The following is a 19,354-nucleotide window of genomic DNA, read 5'->3' as shown; positions in this document are numbered from 1 at the left end:
TCCAGGATGTGGATACGGTGGTTGTTCTACTGCCAGGATCCGACCCTGGCTGTCTGTTGTGATGCCGCATGGTTTAAAATTCCCCTTGGTAGTAGAGGGAGGACCAGTGTAGGTAAACCGGAGTTTCCCAGCCTGATTGACCACCACTACTGCACAGGCCCAACAGTTTGACACACATATATCTAGGTTCCTGTTCTCACTGGTGTATTTAATAGTACCACCATGCAGATGAATAGAGGCGTTGTTCTTTGTCATTGAATTGAATTCTAGTCCACTACGTACGCTTCTTGGACACCTGAAGGCTGTACTCAGGGTACATTTATATCATATTCTGGAAAATAAAACTTAACAAACATTAGTATTAATCAGGCACGTAGCATCAGGGGGGGGGGGGGGGGGGGGGCAGGGGGGGCCTGGCCCCCCCACTTTTTCTCGCAGCAACAATTTTTTTAAAATTTACATATAAAAAAATGAATGATAATAGAGTTGCCCCCCCCCCCACTTTTTTGGCAGTTAGTAAAATATTGATATGAAAATAAGGAAATGAGTAGTCAAATTGAAGGTACTACCCCCCCCCCCCCCACACGGATTAGGAATTTGAAGATTTGGAGGAAAAAATTTTTTGGTAGGGAAGAATTTTTTTGGAAGTATAGTTGAGTCCCCCCTCCCCCCTCTCCCCCCCCCCCCCCCCCCCCCCACGGATTAGGATTTTGAAGATAATTTTTGGAAAACTTTAAATTTCCTTTTTTTTTTCTTTTTTTTTTTTGCTTGTCAAGATTTTTTGGATGGGTCTGGCCCCCCCACTTTCAAAAACGATGCTACGTGCCTGTTAATGGAATATATATACATGCATTAGTTTCTTTCTTTCAGGAAATTTTACCATTACATGTAAACTAATATGAAAACACCAACTTGAAGGCAATTGTCACACGATGAGGGACAACATAGAATAACAAAAGTTGACTCAATGGACTCGGTTGGCAAAAGTTAACCATAAGATTTTTCTAAAATGTTAAGATATGGATTGTTTAACCATAAACTATTATTTAGTGCAGAAAAAGAATTCTTATATTTTACCTTTAAATTTGGTAGAAGATAAGTTTATTGGTACTTCGCGACCGTTGTCCATTATCAAATTACTAGTAGATATACATAAAATACAAACAATTTATATATGTGTGTGTGTGTGTGGGGGTCTTTCAGGTCTTTAGTACATGGCGGACAAATTCAACTTTCGTTATTGACAATGACTATACTTGATATTTTTGGATTAATTTATGCCATAGACATCTACAACGTTTGAGTTCAGGTAAGAAATGCAAATGTCATTGTCATTTATGTAGACGAAATCGTTGCGGGAGTGAATTACTGCCGCACTTGCACCATTACGGATATCCTATGTTGTAGCCCCCCCCCCCCCCCCCCAAAAAAAAAAAGAAAGAAAAAAAAATCGGGAGAGGGCTACATTATTGCAGCTAAGATAAAACATGGATATTGATATCAATCATGAGTCGTGCTCATATGCAGCTTTAAGGAAACGTGAGACGTTCCTCAATTTTATATGATTTTCCTTGTCACAGATATATTATTCCTTAAGTATTAAACATTAAAACCTGTTTATTCCCATAAATTGAATGTACATTACCGGGGTTTTTTTTGGAGCTAGAATATTTAAATTTTTTTCTTAAAATAGCATGCAAAATGCATTTAAATGTTTATAAAATAAGTCAAAGTATATATTTTAGATTGCACACTTTATATCTATCTAATATATCTAATAACATGAAATTAGAATTATGACATTACTAAAAGGAAATCTTTACTATGTGCACATGCATGGAGATAAGAAAAAATAGAAAATAATGGAAGATAGGTCGCGTCTGACCTTAAGACTTAGTTATCTGTTACATGTTTATGCAGAGACATAAATAACGTTATTTATGTCTCTGGTTTATGTTGATAAGTGAACACGGCCTTTCTTGGAGCGCCCAAGTTAGCATTTTTAGTCACGAACTGGTTTTCAACATTTATTTCATCATCAAGAAAGTGATTGATTTTTGTTGAGACATTTCATCCGACTCCAAATTTCATCGGTCCGCTCATCCTTGTCTTCACCGGATCCGGAAATGAGTCATAAGTAAGTACAATTACTTTAACCTGCTTGTTTCTGACAAGTCTAGAAAATGAAAATGTATTTCAGTTTTAAACATGACAAAGTGAGCGACCAATCAAAACTAATGCTTTACAAATCTATATGATTATGGTTCATGAATATGGTACAAAATTAAATGTAATATAGGAATGAATTCAATCTATATGATAGCTACAGAATTTACACTCATATAAAATGGGTTGGGCTGTTAATGCCCAAAGAAATTGAGAAACGGTTTATTAACAAATAATATCAATTGCTCCAACCCAGTTTATACCAGTAACCTATTAAAATCATTTCATATCATTCAATTCTCTATCGTCAAGCGGAGAAACTAACTAAAGACAAATTGTCCTAAATAAATGTAGTTTAATATGATGAATTGGTTATTGTACAATATTCTTAATGAAGGTAAAATCTTGCAGCTTGATACACTTTTTGGTGCAAGATGTTGTAACTTTATCCCTAATCTTTTACTGATTGGTTGTTTTCCTCTAGCTCGTCTCAGAAGGCCCAGCGTCACCCCGAGAACAGAGGCGTACTGATCCTAGGGGCGGGGTACGTGTCCCTCCCTGCTGTGGAGTATCTGGCAAAAGGCAAAAACATAGAAGTCACTGTGGGTTAGTAGGTCAAGTCACCTTGTCAGAACAATGTAAGAATCAGGTCACAAGATCACAAAGTGAGAACGGACTTTATATAAATTTAAGAGTTTAAATATCTGTATTTATTTATAACAATCATGATTGAAAACATTGCGTGCCAGGTTTCTATGCTTTTAAAATTCCAATTTTATCATAGAATTAAAGTTATGTTAATTTTGATTTTTGACTTACTTCTTAATTTATGGTCTGGTGTCTTGATCTTACCAGCTCCAATTTTCCTCATAAAAATTTTCAGCCTCAAAAAATTTCACCTGTAGTTTATACCTACAGTACTGTAAACATTAACAGCAGGGTTATTGCTTGCCCCCGATCAATTACAGCATCACAGCTCCAATCTGAGCTGGACAATCTACAGAAATTAAACGTCAACACAACGCTGATAGATGTCCAGAGGAATTACGAAGAACTTGAGAAACTGATCTCCCAACAAGACATCGTTGTCAGGTAAGAGAAACTGATCCCTCAACATGGAATCTAGTTTACTTTATTATACGAAGTCTTGTTTAAGGAAAAAAATCTTCTTCCTTCAAATTTGCTGATATTAATAGTTTTGTTTTAAAAGATATAATTTCAGTTTTATATGACCCTATTTTATAATTGCCTACTGAAAATTCGGGTAAATGGATGAAAAATGAAATAGGGTAATGTGTTCTTCATATTTAGTATTGTCTGATGTATGTTTATGTATTTATAATTATGAAATTAATTTTCTGAATATAAAGTAATTTGTTCGTTATGCATTTGAAGTGAAACTTTTAACTTTTCATACATTTATATTAAAAACAAAACAAGATATTTGAAATTCTGAGATCAAGACTGTTTTCAATTTATGATTGAGTTCAATGAAGGGCTTTGTTCCTTCGAAAAAAAAAAAAAAGAACAATGTCTGTGTTACATAACAATTTCCCTTTATATAACACTGTCTTTTTGTATATAAGACTTTGATAATTTGTCTAGCATACAACACCTTGTCAAACACCCAGTGCCTATGTTACAGCCTCCTGCCCTATGTCTTTCACCCTGACGTGGCCAAGCTCTGTATCAAGTTCAAGAAGAACATGGTCACCGCGAGCTACATCTCACCGGCTATGCGCGAACTGGACGCCGCAGCCAAAGAGGCCGGAGTCACCATCGTGAACGAGGTAGGCGTCGACCCAGGAATCGACCACATGCTGGCCATGGAGTGCTTCGATAAGATCAAGAATGCTGGAGGGAAGGTATTTTGTACCTAATACAGTGGAGTTATTTACTTAGGTTAGGCTAGATGAATGCATGCATTTTTATTTATCAACCCTGTTTGTATGTCTTAAAGATCTCATCCTTTGAGTCTTGGTGTGGAGGATTACCTGCACTCGAAAATTCCAACACGCCCCTCAGATACAAATTCAGGTAAATACACCAGGTTAAAGTAAAATTCAATGTAAAAATTTCCATTCAATTAAAGTTCATTGTGGATATTAGTCTCCAACTGAGAATAGATACAATAAACTTAATACCTTTTCATACGTGAATCACAGTGATTCTTCTATTCCTCTTTTTACTTAGGTTTAAGTGATCTTGTTCATCTCTCTGTGATTAATATTTCGATAACTTCCTAACTATATGATGCCCAACATTTTATAACACTTCATGACTGAGTGTTAATATAACAAATTTAGCACTCTATGCTTGTTAGTACTCTCAGTACTTTGATTCTTTAGGATAACCTTATAGTTAATGGATGGTATGTATAGTAAACGCAATTGATGTTTCTTATCTGTAGCTGGTATCCCAAAGGAGTTTTGATGAACTGTTTGAGTGGTGCTAAATACCTGAAGGACAACTGTGTAAGTTAGGCAAAATGAATAGATGTCGTAGTTCTTTTGACAACTGTTAAATCAGTAAGACGAGCTGTATACACATGTCTTAATCCTTTTGACTACTGTCTGTTTAAAAAAGTGTTTTAATGTAAAGATGATAAATATGAAAGATGTTCAGAGACATCTTTCAAGAGGTACATACCACATAATGATCATAAATGTTACAAACATATTTAGAATCTCTTATATTGAGAATCTCTTGTGACTGGATATTGCTTAAATCCAACTATGCCAAGTTTTGTGTTTTCTTTCCAAATGCAAGAGACTAGATGGATATAGCATATCCCATCTTAAACTATGCATCAGCATATTGAGACAACAGTTTAATGAAATGCTTTTTGCAGACAATCTCTGTCTCCCGTGTATAGCATATTTTGCTGTCTGTAGGTGGTGGAGATTCCAGGTAATGGGGGCCTGTTGGACGCTGTACAGGATCTGGACTTCATGGCCGGGTTTGACTTCGAGGGTTTCCCCAACGGAGATTCAACTATGTACATTGATGAATACAACATCCAGTCAGCTAAGTCTGTCATCAGAGGAACAGTTCGCTACAGGGTGAAAACACTCTCTGTAGAAGAACTGATTGGCTAAATATCAATAGTTGATCTCTATAAAGTAACTGATAGTCTATGTACATTGTACATTGAGGAGTACAGTAGCCAATCAGCTTAAATGTCCTCAGAGGAACAATTCGCTACTGGGTGAAAACACTCTCTGTAGAAGAACTGATTGACTAAAAATCATTAACTGATCTCTATAAAGTAACTGATTGCCTATAAATCAATATATTTGATAAAAGTCATGCTGCATGGCTGACTTTTATTTGTTTTCTCTTTCTTCAGGGGTTCTCACACATTATGCAGGGTATAATGCAGCTGGGGTTACTGAATCCAGATCAAGTGGCAAACCTCCATCCCAATGGACCAACGACCACCTGGGTAAATACCCATTTAACAAGGATTGTCTTAATTTCTGCTAATATGTGACGATATAGGGGAGACTCCATCCACAGACTACCTGGGTAAGCTCATACTAAATAGGGTCTACTTGGATAAGTCTGCTGACCCATGACTATCTGGATAAGTCCTTACTGTTTAATGACTACCTGTGTAAGAGAAATGCCTACTGACCAGTGACTATCTAGGTAGGTCTTTTTTTACTAATGTCTACATTGATAAGTCTCAACTAACCAGTAAATACCTGGGTAAGTCCCTACTGACGAGTGATTACCTACTAGTAAGTAGGTATTCACTGACCAGTGTCAATTCTAGTTGGTCCCAACTGAGCAGTGACTACTCAGGAAAGTCTCAAGTAACGAAACACTTTCTGGGTAGGTCTTTACTGACCAGTATCTACCTTGATAAGTCCCAACTGACTAAGGACTACCTGGGTTAGCTTTTGACTAGTTTCTAACTGGCTAAAATTAAACCAAACTAGTATCTACCTGAGTAGGAGTGTACCACTGATTTTTTTAACTGCTAGATTTTTACTGATCAGTGACTCCCTGAGTAAGTCACTTTTGAATAGTGACTTCAAATATAAGACTCCTTCAGGCCGTGACAACCTGGATATTTTTATATCTATCAGTGACTAACTGAGTAAATCTATACCTCGCACCAAATACTTACTGGGTAATCCTAAACCTAAGAGTGACTTGCTTGGTATTCCTAGTATATATATCAAAGACTTTATGTGTAATTTTATATCTACAAGTGATTTTGAAATATAATACGTACAAGTGACTTACCGGGTAATTCTGAACATAGGAGTGACTTACTGGGTAAACCTTTTCTTATTAATGACTTAATAGGTAATTCTATACATAGCATGACCTGCTGGTTATTTCTATACCTATCAGTCACTCAGTAGGTAATCTTATACTTAACAATGATTTAATAGGTAATTCTATACATATCTGTGACTCCCGAGGTAATCATATATAATCTTATCAATGACTTAATAGGTAATTCTTTACATATCAGTGACTTACTGGGTAATGCTTTACATATCAGTGACTTTCTTGGTAATTTATACCTATCATTGACTTACTGGGTAATTCTATATCTATCAGTGACTTACTGGGTAATTCTATATCTATCAGTGACTTACTGGGTAATTCTATACCTATCATTGACTTACTGGGTAATTCTATATCTATCAGTGACTTACTGGGTAATTCTATATCTATCAGTGACTTACTGGGTAATTCTATATCTATCAGTGACTTACTGGGTAATTCTATACCTATCATTGACTTACTGGGTAATTCTATATCTATCAGTGACTTACTGGGTAATTCTATATCTATCAGTGACTTACTGGAACACAATCCAAATCAAAAAGGGAAAATCAAAATTCCTTTTTTTTGACCCTGTTTTTCATATCTGCATCCATATACACCCCTTTTTGCCAAAAATAAGCCTTTACAAGTCAAAATTCATGGAATTTTCCTGAATCATTGACATTTAAATGCATTACACAGACATTTAAAATGAGTAACGTTCCTCTTATTCTTTTAAAAACTTATGAAGCATCAGAGGAACGTTCCTCCTACCTAAACTAAAATCTCTACATTTCATCTGCGGAACGTTCCTCTTTTAACTTCAACAGAAATCTTGACAAAGAATCTGAGGAACGTTCCTCTTTTCATTTCAACAGAAATCTTGACAAAGAATCTGAGGAACGTTCCTCTTTTCACTTTAACAGAAATCTTCACAAGTCATCTGAGGAACGTTCCTCTTTTCACTTCAACTGAAATCTTGACAAGTCATCTGAGGAACGTTCCTCTTTTCACTACAACTGAAATCTTCACGAGGAAACTTGAGGAACGTTCCTCTTTTCACTTCAACAGAAATCTTGACAAAGAATCTGAGGAACGTTCCTCTTTTCACTTTAACAGAAATCTTCACAAGTCATCTGAGGAACGTTCCTCTTTTCACTACAACTGAAATCTTGACAAGTCATCTGAGGAACGTTCCTCTTTTCACTACAACTGAAATCTTCACGAGGAAATTTGAGGAACGTTCCTCTTTTCTCTTTAACTGAAACCTTTACATGGTACCTGAAGAATGTTTCAATTTCCTACATTTGAAAGTAAAAACAGCAATAAGCAAAATACCGGTAATCCTAAATTAAATAAGCATTTAAACATGTTATACTTTACGTAAATATTAAGGATGTTAACAAGTACTTGAGTACTTGACTATCGCTCAGTCCCGATGATGATCAGCTAAAAAAATTTAAGTTGATTACTCGATATAAAGTAAAAAAGAGTTTGAATTCTTAATATTTTATATCACGGCATTTTTGGGTTACAATTCAAAATAACATGCAAAAAAAATAAAATAATTTTTTTTTTTTTTTTTTTTTTTTTTTTACATATTTGTCACTATGACTAATTGTTTTCAATAAAAATACATAGGCATGTAATTAAGAATACCAATTTAATATTTCTTTTATATTAAATATCAAGTTTAGTTTGTAATTGGATTAGATGTTTATATAATTAAAAATTTAACTATATTAATAATTGTCTCAGTGCATATGATTTTATAATTACTAAAAACATAAAGCTCGCATCCATCAAATTCAGGATGGAGTTCCCAAGTAGAGCTGCATTTTCCAGAAAGCACTTTCACTTAATTCAGTCTTTGATACATGGTTGACATGAGTCAAGGTTTATCTTCTGTTCTGTTTATCTTCTGTTCATACTGTGTGACTGGCTGGATGGCTTTTGAAATTTTCTGTGGCCTCATTGATTTCCTCCCAGGGGGGATGTCCAGATCTTCTATAGAATCTATGTATAATACATATTTGCATTAAAACTCGTCATCGCTAAATAACTTCCTGTTATTTCATTTCATAATGAAGATCTAGTTGTAATGCTTATTTTTGTTAATAACACACAAATTCTCAAACATACATTTAGGTATTGACATTCTTTAAGAAGAAATACCCAGTATATTAAAGGTCACATAAGTTTTTCCCTGCTTAACTTGAAAGAGAGAGAGAAATTAGAGAGATGTAGCACGAGAGAGAGAGAGAGAGAGAGAGAGAGAGAGAGATTTGTACAACAAATATTTCTCTTCAGATATATATACCTATATACCTAAATACGTTTAAACATTTACAGAATCCAAGTAGGATAATTAAGCATGAATTTGATTTGAATCTACCAAACATCAATATACTCTTGAATTTCTGCTCTAATCTTAAAACACATTGGTATTACTGCATTATTTTTTTTGGATGGCGACAGATCTTAACACTTCACATCAAATCCCAAAGCTATTGTTATCGGGCCGGTCATTCTTGTGAGTATGAGAATGGTTCACAGCTCTAAATTATTTGTTTTAAGCCAGACAGCTGAGCAGATGGAATTTGTATCACTTAGATAAAGCAGGAATTATTAACCACGTCAAACAAGAAAGCTGTATAATTCAGATTCTGTTCATCCTATCAATTTAATGTTGCAGCAAGGGAATACTAGAATTCAGTAAATAAGCGTGATGAGCTTGGTCAAACTTATTTTTGTTTGAAATTTAGAAGGCAGCATAAATTATTCAGAATATTTGCTCATCATAAATTCTGGCTTGTTATACTAAGGACTTTATGTTTGTTTCATCAAAATTCTCTTCAATTTTTTACATGCTCCCAAAAAATGGGAGGGGGGGGGGAACTCCATGCATGTTTATTCATTTTTGGATATGTAAATTTAAGAAAATTGATTGCTGTGAGAAACCTGATGCTACGTGCCTGCTTGAAAGGGTTGATTTAAAAATAGGGTGGTTTTTTTTTTTAAAGAAAACACTACAAATAAATGCATCTTGGCTGATGGAAGAAGTGAGGATAAAAGGCAAAAATTTCTGAATGAAACAACATTCCCATGGATGATTTAGCATCAACATTCCCAAATCACTTAATTTGTGGTAACTCCTACCCCCTACCCCCCTTCCCCACTCCCCCGACAAAAAAAAAATAAGATGAAGAAAAGACCTAACATTTCTCCCCTAAAAGAAAAGCTAATTTCGTGGAGGGATAGGACAAATCATCCAGTCATTCTTTGATTGAGTAATTATTCCTTTTAAAGATATCAGTAATTCTCAGGCATGAATAACCTAATTATCATCAGTGCACTAGCTATAACTATACATCCGCTATTCATCTGCGCGTGCAACCAGATAATCTAAAAAAAAATTGTAAAATTAAAAGTCTACACCAAAGAAATTAATTGAAGAAATATATGTATAATTTGATAGTTCTAATGTATTCAGTTAAGAAGTAAAGTGGATATATTACAAGGAGAGGACATACATAGGCTATGCCTGTTGTCAATCCTATTGAATTTATTCAATAAAACATGTTTAAATAAATCAGAAGTAAAGTGAAAAAGTCTTAATGATAACCGTTATCTAGTATTTTTGTTCAACTAAAATGTGCATATAATTCTTTTCAATATAATATAAACAGTCACCATGTTAAGTTTGTTCCTAAAACATCAATTTACCTGTCTTAAAGTTAAAATTCATAATATACGACTGGAATAGTGAAAAGGATAAGTAATGAACTTAGGAAAAAGTTCTTTCCTAAGATATAACTTAGTCTTAAGTTTGCTTTGTGAAATGGGCCCCTGTGCACTCATTAGATTAATCCTTTCACATTTGTACAGGTTACAATTGTGTGATAATTCATTTCGGCAGATTAATCATATATTTAATATTTAACTTTTTCTTAAATAGAGCATGTTCCTATTCCATATGACCTAAGATCTGTTTATGATTTTCCTATTTACAAAGTCTGATTTGTAAGATCTAAAACTCACATCATGTAAATGGAGTTTATAGTGTTACTGAATTCATTTGTCCCAAGAGGGCCATTTTCCTAGCAATGGTGTTGATAAGCATTTGTAGGGGAAATTGATAACCTGTAAAATGAGAAGTGGCTAGCAGATTACGCTGTTTCAAAAGAGCCTTGTGGGAGTAGTCCCAGAAGGACAGCTATAGTGTGAGATTAATTTTAAATTAAGAATAACAAACCTTAATCTTCAAGCATCTTCCATCCCGATCAAGCTCTGTCCAAATTAATGCTCCCCATCCTCTAGACCAGCAAACAATTCAGATGCAGTGATTTCAAATCAAAATCCAGCAGGCAAAATATTTTGTCACTGCCAATCATCATTACCTATAACATTACATTGTATTATGATTATATTTTAATTTTGCATTTTCAAAATTTGATGATTACAATAATTTTTTTAAATATCAGATAATCAAGAATTTTGTATCAATTTAATTTAAATGCTTTAGATTTGCAATTACCTTGATTGTAGTAAATTAGCAGAAGAGCAAAAGAAACTCAGTTATGTATTTTAAACGTTTGGATATAATAAAAGTATTTATTACCTTGATGCATGCATCCTGCAAAGTTTGCAACTGCAATTTCCAAACAATATTTCTGTTCTGCTTCATAAAGTACACATGCAGCGTTGATCTTAAATTAAATTTGCGACCACATTTTGCATCTGTTCCTAAAGCAGTGATCTGCTGTTGAAAGCTCTCAAATTTCACACAGTTACTATTATTAGCACACCCCGAACATCTTATCAGCATCCAGTTAGTGATTGACATCTGATAGAGGACTTTAGCATGTGCATGTAACAACAAGTTGTTACTCAGCTTGAAATGGCCAGCGGTGACATTAGCAAACCAAATGAAGCAGAGGAATATGGGCTTTAGGTCATGACATTTCTATTGACCATGCATGCTGAGAAGTTATTTACAGAATATACTGATATTTTGATATTAGATATTTTCTAGTTGATAAACATGAGATACTCCAAGAAAGCCAAAAAGTGAGTTGTTTTTTTTTTACCTAAAATATCCTACTTAATACCTGAGGTAGATTTGTAGATTTATCAAAACTACGAGTACACTATTGAATTATAGCTCGTGTATGTTGTGATTTTATTAGGAAGGGGGAGGGGGTAATTGTTAGCTAGTGTAAGATATAATTTACATGTATATTAATATAATGATTGCATTTCATATGAGAACTGTAATTCAAATTTTACATCCTAATAATGTTTGTTACTATCATCCAGCTCAAAGAATTTGACAATTGCAAATTTCTGGTAACCTGATTGTTTTCTCAAAGCTTAGGTCCTGTCACACCAGATTGCATTCCCCCAGAGTTTCACGATACTGTTATATTTCTAAAATTGCTGTGGGTTTGCGGGGAAATTCAAAAACATTGTACATGCATTTGTATTTTAAATTTTTACAAGGTGAAAATGTGACAGCTAGTTGAACAAGGGATTTCTACTCAGCTCCTGCAGCGTGTAACTGCATTCCTACAAAAATTTTTCCTAACAAATGACTGCGCTCCAACTGAGTGCTCATAATGTGCTTAGAGTTGGGACCTCAAGTTTACTGTTTGTGTGTGTGTGCACCCTTTTTCATCAGTCCTTATATTACTTAACCAACATCATATTCTTGTTTCAGCGGCTTGACACAAAGTTTTTGATTTTATATTTGAAATTGTTAAATTATGAGCTGCAAATCCGCTATCATCAGGAGTAATTTTGCACACTTGTTAAACAAGTTATTTAATAAGTGACATAGTTAGCATGTCTTCTAAATTTCAATTGTGCTTATTAGCTACATGTGCAATAGGAGTTTTAGTGAAAATCATCCCTGCAATAATTATCACCGCAATGTATCATATCAATTTGCATCATGATAGATATTAAAAATAAAATCAGGATTTTCCAGTAAAATGTTGACAATCGCACATCAATTATTTACAATTAATTTAAGCAAAACTTTTTAAGTCCAATTGCACAGAAGACGAACAGACGGATAGTCGGACGGACGGACAAGGTGATTCTTATTTACCCCCTAAACTTTGTTTGCGGGGGGTATAAAAACAATAAACTTAAAGTTAGTCACGGGTTTACAATTTTGCACCCTCTGCACAGGGTATTGCACAATACTTAAAGGAAATAGTTTTAATGTCGTAAAACACAAATGCAGAGTAAAATGTTCAAATATTCAGGTTATCATGTAACGTTTTTATACTTTTAAAATTTACCTATCATAAAAATTATTTTGAGAAAAGTGAATCCTTAAAAAATGTTCAGAAGTATTTTAATCATTTTGCCTCTTCTAGATCTTCAAAATCGATGTTATCCACCTCGAAGTCAACGTCTTACGATTACGTCAGTTGAGACTCTGAGTCTCTTTAAGAATGATTAATTAGTATACTTTTGGTTTGTCAAAATCGTTGTTTCAATTTGTCTTTTATTAGTTTAACAAAAAGGATTGTTGCTAGTCACATTTTGCGTAATGATTAAAATACTAAAAATGGAAATGTTTTGAAGTCCTCGGGTGAGAAGTAAACATTTTGTTAAATGAAATGAGGAATTATTTAACTTTCCTCGAATGCATTGTAAAGATTTCAATTTAAGGAAAAAGAGGAACGTTCCTCGGATGCTTTATACAGATTTCATGTAAAAAGTAAACAATCAACTTGTGAAAGATTGTACGTTCCTAAGATGCTTTATGTAGTTTTCAGATGAAATGAAATGAGAAACGTTCCTAAGATACAGTGTAAAGATTTCAAGTGAGGAACGTTCCTCAGATGCTTTGTCAGGATTTCAGTTTCTGTAATGAAGTGAAAAGAGGAACGTTCCTCAGATGACTTGTCAAGATTTCTGTTGAAGTGAAAAGAGGAACGTTCCTCAGATGAATTGTCAGAATTTCTGTTGAAGTGAAAAGAGGAACGTTCCTCAGATTCTTTGTGAAGATTTATGTTAAAGTGAAAAGAGGAACGTTCCTCAGATGAATTGTCAGAATTTCTGTTGAAGTGAAAAGAGGAACGTTCCTCAGATTCTTTGTCAAGATTTCTGTTGAAGTGAAAAGAGGAACGTTCCTCAGATGAAATGTAGAGATTTTAGTTTAGGTAGGAGGAACGTTCCTCTGATGCTTCATAAGTTTTTATAAGAATAAGAGGAACGTTACTCATTTTAAATGTCTGTGTAATGCATTTAAATGTCAATGATGCAGGAAAATTCCATGAACTTTGACTTGTAAAGGCTTATTTTTGGCAAAAAGGGGTGTATATGGATGCAGATATGAAAAACAGGGTCAAAAAAAAGGAATTTTGATTTTCCCTTTTTGATTTGGATTGTGTTCTGGGTAATTCTATACCTATCATTGACTTACTGGGTAATTCTATATCTATCAGTGACTTACTGGGTAATTCTATATCTACCAGTGACTTACTGGATGGTTCTATATCTGTGATTTACGATATCTTACTTTGTATTTTCATACGTACGAGTAATGTACTTGGTGATTCTAAACTTACGAGTGACTTACTGGGTAATGCTTAACCTCTCAGTGACTTTCTTTATAATCATTTACGTACAATTTACTTTTCTAGAACTATTAAACCTATCATTGACTAAATGGGACTTCTAAACCTTTCAGTGATTTACTTGATAATTCTCTTCATATTAGTTACTTACTGGGTAATCTTAAATTTATCAGTGACTTACTGAGTAATCGTACTCGTACCTGTGACTTACTGGGCAATTCTATACTTATCAATGACTTAAAGGGGCATGGTCACAATTTTGGTCAAATTTTATTTTCCTGTTTTTATTATTTACAATGCTTTTTGAATGCATTTCTAATGATCAAGTGAAATTTGGATGGCCGTCGATGAGTTTTAAGCGAGATACAGGGCTCACAATTCTTCGTCATGTAAACAATGCTCGTGCCCTGTTTTTGATTACATAGGTTCAATATACCAGTAAAAATCTTTTTCAAGATGATTTGTCAAAATTCTTATTCATTTTAAACATAAATAAACAGTTCCTAACCATTAATACATTCATTTTAGGTCTAAAACTGGAATTTTCACTTCAACATTCAAAATGTAAACAAAAGCTTTGTTTACATAGCGAGGAATTGTAAGCTCTGTAACCAGCTCATAACTCAACAAATGTCACTCAAATTTGGGTTGCCTATTAAAAATACCATACTGAAGCATTAGTAAAATTAAAATCGAAAAAATAATTTTTGACAAAAATCGTGACCATGTCCCTTTAACAGGTAATTTTATACATACATGTATCTGTGCTTAACTGCGTAAATCTTTACCCCTCAGTGAATTTTTAATTCTATACCTTTGAATGACTGAATGTTAATTATATACGTATCAGTGACTTACTGATTAACTTAATACCTACGAGTGACTCTCTGAGTAATGCTCTACCTATTAGTTATTAAATGAGTTATTATATGCATATCAGTAACTTACTGGGTAGTCCTATACTTACCAGTAACTTACTGGGTAATTTTATAACTGCATGTCAGTGAATAACTGTGTAATTCCATGTCTATCAGTGACTTTGTGGGTAATTCTATACCTTTGAGTTACTAATTGGTAATTGTATACCTACGAGTAACGTATAGGTAATCCTATACCTATCAGTGGCTTACTGGGTAATGCTATACCTATCAATGTCTTTCGTGGTTACGTTATACGTATCAGTGACTAATTGAGTAATGCTATACCTATACAATGTCATGTAAGTGACTTTATTCGTAATCCTATACAACGAATGACTAATGGGTTATTCTATACCACTCAGTGGCTTACTGTGTAATTCTATCCCTACCAGTAGATTACTGGGTAACCCTAAACCTATCAGGGACTTACCAGGTAATTCTATTCCTATCAGTGGCGTATTGTGTAATTCTCTACATACCAGTGATTACTTTGGTAATTCTATAACTATCAGTTACTTTCTGGGTAAGTCTTTACCTACGAGTGACCCACAGGCTTATTCTTACACCTGCCATTGACTTACTGGTAATTTTATACCTACGCAAGACTCACTGGTAATTCTATACCTACCTGTGACTTACTGAGTTGGTCCCAACTGATCAGGGATTACAAATGTGGTTAGATTATTGTATATTGATCAAAAACTATTTAGTTAGTCCTGAATTGCTGGTGACGAACAGATTTCTGGGTTAAGTCCCTACTGACAAATGACTTCTTTGATTAAAAGAATAAGCAAACTTAAAGTCTTTATATATTTGTACAAAATAAATCCGTAGTATTGATATCAAAGTCATTCAAATAACGATTGATAACTCTGTTCAAATGTTAATTTTTTTGTGTGAGCAGAAAGGATACATGTGTGAACTGTTCGACAAAAGCCCCGACTTGTATGAGGACAGTCTGAAGGATCTAGTGTTTGAAAAAGTAGGACGCTCAGAGAGGAGGCTGAAGGCCATCGAAGAGTAAGCATGTGTGTGTATGTGTGAATGTAACAATTATGTGTGAGTAAAACTGTCAATGAGGAGACTGAAGGCCATTGAGGAGTGTATATGTACTATGAGTGAGTAATGTGTATGGAACAACATTAAGTGATTAGGTTGCACATTAAGGAGGCTGTACACCCCGAGTAGTAAGTCTGTGTATATATCAACAGCTTTGAGCGAACGGAAGGGGGCTAATTTATATTGAAGAATTAGTTTAGTTATGTTACAGCCGCAAAATCTAGGTCAAAGGCCTCTTTATATTGTTACCGTAATTAATTTTTGTTTTGGGAAACTGAAAAAATAAATTCACAAGACAAACAGCTTATATTCACCAAGTTCATCAAGTTCTTGTGAATGTAACTTAACATCACCGTCTTTGAAATTTTATGAAAGATGTTAATGCTAATATGAATTTATGTTTGAACAGTTTAGGGTTATTGGACGAAGTGCCAATTGACAAGAAGGGAAGCCCGATAGACACATTGTCCAATTACCTGTCCAAGAAACTAGCCTTTGGTAAGTTACATGTATTTCTATAGATATAATATCTAATTAACTGTCTAAAAAGCTCGCCTTCGCTGGGTAATTCTTCTAGACACATTGTCGAAGAACGTGTAAGATTCGAAGCGGGTATCCTTACATGTCTGGGTGTTACAGCTCCGGGGGAGAAGGACATGATAATGATGCACCACAATGTCGGGGTCACATGGCCAGACAAATCCCAGGAGAAACGGGTCATCAACTTTGTCTGCTACGGGGAGGAAAATGGCTACTCCGCCATGGCCAAGACCGTCGGACTTACCACAGCCATAGCAACTAAGATGGTGCTGGACGGTAAGCTTCTTGCTCTTGAGGGCAAAAAGATATTCTCTTCAAAATGGATTATTTCACTTTTTGATAAGTCAAATCCTAATGATAGTGACACACAACAACTTTTAAAAAGCCAGGATTCGCAATTTAATTATGTGCCATTGATTTTTAGTTCTGGAAGATCATTGTTAAAAAAAATTATAAGCGAATTTTTTAAAGAAGCTCGGTTTTGATAATATTTTATTACATGTATGTGTAAAAAGAAAATGTTTCTCTAACAAATATATTTAGGGGTAAATAGGAGTCATTTGTGAATACTTTATATGTGCATTGTCAATACCTAAAGCTAAGTTTGCCCATAACCTTAACACGTTTCAGGATCCTGTCCAAGGATGACTTTTAAAGTTGAAGGTCATTAATCTCATTCATTTTGTCCTCATTCAAGGTGAGATCCAGAGAAGAGGGGTGCTAGCTCCATTGACCATGGACATCTATCAACCCATCCTGTCCCGTCTTCGCAGCGAGGGTTTACTCGCGGAAGAGGAGATTAAATCCTCGTAAAAAAAACTAGGGTAGATCATAAATGAGTGTGTTATTTTAAGGGTAGATCCAGCAAGGATGTGTGAATCTTCATAGAACAAAGGACTCCAAACGTTTAGGTCAAAGGACACCAATGTTTAGTGTGTGGGATGAAAGACAGATTTTAAGATGATGTAACCAATTTGCTAAAGTAACAGTGGTTTGTTTTTTAAGAATTGGTACAAATGTGTGAAATTAAACATTGTTATCAATCTGTAAAAACCTTGTAAAGGAGTTTCTAGTTTCTTTGTTTAAGAGGTGTTTTATATATATATATATATATATATATATATATATATATATATATATATATATATATATATATATATATATATACACACACACACACACATACACACACACACACACACACACACACACACAGAGTGATTGACACGATCAAATCAGTTTGTTTTTCTATATATGGCAAGCTAAGTTTTGAAACGAGACGAAACAAGTAGATACAATAAGCCGATTCCCTCTCCGTAATCTGCAGTTAATGACATACCGGTACCTCTCTGTAAAATCAAGGTGAAAACAAGTCATAGGAATCTAAAAAGTCCAAATTGCAATTATTCTTAGAATACTTATACCATTTACTGACATTTGAAATGATTTATGGTCAACGACATGTTAGGAAAACAATTAACACTTTTAATGTTATGCGCAATTTTTTTTAGAGAGAAATGTGTAAGGTACATGTATTATAAAAATCTTTACTTAAGATGAATACTGCTTAGTGGTTTTAATTTGTAAAGGTCTCTTGAAATAAACTTTAAATCAAATTCATTGCATAAATGGCACTGATGTAATCTGACTATACCAATGTCATTAAGCTTACATGATTTAGTCAGAGCCAAAACAGACGAATTTTCTCTTGCCCTAATAGAAAATGGTGTTATATAATCTATAAAGCTGCTGTGGGCCAGCATTCACTGTTAGAGCCGAGAACTGTCTATCATTTTACAAAAGCTCTATATTTGATATAATTTATGTATACCTTATCTACGATTTGAGAACTGTTTTTTCCAATTAAAAGAAAAATTCTGTTGCATGACAGTTTTACTCTTGTGTCAGTAGGTGTTAACTTGATTTTTAAAATGTGTTTCTTTTTTTATTAAAGGGATATCCGATATATTATGTTTATTTGGTCCAAAACACAATTTTTGAATTCAAATTAATTTTAAAATGAGAAGTTATTCAAGTCTTGTTATACACATTAATTTCCTTTCTTAAGGAACATGGTGTGAAAGGGTTATTTCCTGTCTGGTTTCAAACAATTAAGTATCAAGACTTGAGAATTTCCCAAATTTTTAGAAAAGTTGTTCATCCTTCCTGGTCATATACTTGTAGTAAAGCATTCTCCAAAAGTAATTTACTTATTTTATAACTTCTTATCAAGTATAATGAATTTCAAGATAAAACAAAATCTTTTTTTTTCTAAAAAGAAAATATATAGATAACGATATGAAAAGGCACCCAATTTTACAATATCGAAACTTAAAAGACATTGACAAGTCCTTTGTGTTAATCTATCTTTTTTGGAGTGAAAGTTATCTCCTTAAATATAGAGAGTGGTGTTCTACCTTAAAAAGTGAATATTTGTCATCAATATAACGACAAGTACAACACTTATATTAAACTTGACTTTTTGTGAATTAGAAAATTCTCTTGTTCACTAGCTATTTTTGCTTTGCAATTTTATGCTTTTAAAGGTAATAACTAGATATAAGTAATTAGTAATAACTCAGATATGGGGACCAGTATCCGTTAAGATAGGGCAAACTTTGTTATTTATATGTACTACAACCCTCATTTAACGCCTCGGAAATATGGTAATTCAGATTCTTCATGCTTCGTACGATTGCAACGTGGGAGTTTTATATAGCACAGAGAAACTCATTATATTGGAGCTTCAGCTCCGTCCCGATCCGGATTTGAACTCGTCACCTTTGG

The 19,354-nt window shown here is 34.1% G+C and overlaps 1 protein-coding gene and 1 long non-coding RNA gene across 2 annotated transcripts; one reads left to right on the top strand and one right to left on the bottom strand.

The window, feature by feature from the left end:
• The first annotated feature begins 1,248 nt into the window (after window positions 1–1,248).
• On the top strand, window positions 1,249–17,671 carry LOC128158489 (alpha-aminoadipic semialdehyde synthase, mitochondrial-like). The gene is made up of 13 exons (XM_052821354.1): window positions 1,249–1,309; window positions 2,044–2,137; window positions 2,651–2,772; window positions 3,135–3,258; window positions 3,812–4,031; window positions 4,127–4,203; window positions 4,577–4,640; window positions 5,061–5,228; window positions 5,516–5,611; window positions 15,873–15,988; window positions 16,437–16,525; window positions 16,667–16,843; window positions 17,265–17,671. The coding sequence occupies exons 2-13, from the start codon at window positions 2,127–2,129 to the stop codon at window positions 17,378–17,380; spliced, it is 1,380 nt and encodes a 459-aa protein (XP_052677314.1). The 5' UTR covers window positions 1,249–1,309; window positions 2,044–2,126; the 3' UTR covers window positions 17,381–17,671.
• On the bottom strand, window positions 8,144–11,443 carry LOC128158490 (uncharacterized). Its single transcript, XR_008239988.1, has 3 exons — window positions 11,075–11,443; window positions 10,709–10,853; window positions 8,144–8,469 (listed from the first exon to the last, which is right to left on the bottom strand). It is a non-coding gene; the product is annotated as an uncharacterized LOC128158490 (long non-coding RNA).
• Window positions 17,672–19,354: the final 1,683 nt, after the last annotated feature.

Source organism: Crassostrea angulata, chromosome 8 (assembly GCF_025612915.1).
Source record: "Crassostrea angulata isolate pt1a10 chromosome 8, ASM2561291v2, whole genome shotgun sequence".
In the NCBI taxonomy this organism is placed as follows: domain Eukaryota; kingdom Metazoa; phylum Mollusca; class Bivalvia; order Ostreida; family Ostreidae; genus Magallana; species Magallana angulata.
The sequence above is the reverse complement of the archived record's forward strand: the minus strand, read 5'-3'. Positions and strand labels throughout refer to the sequence as shown.

Excerpts from the sequence above, each read along its gene's own strand:
- LOC128158489 (XM_052821354.1), top strand. Across the intron at positions 2,773-3,134 it reads AAACATAGAAGTCACTGTGG|CATCACAGCTCCAATCTGAG; the intron begins GTTAGTAGGTCA and ends GATCAATTACAG. Across the intron at positions 16,526-16,666 it reads GTCCAAGAAACTAGCCTTTG|CTCCGGGGGAGAAGGACATG; the intron begins GTAAGTTACATG and ends TGGGTGTTACAG.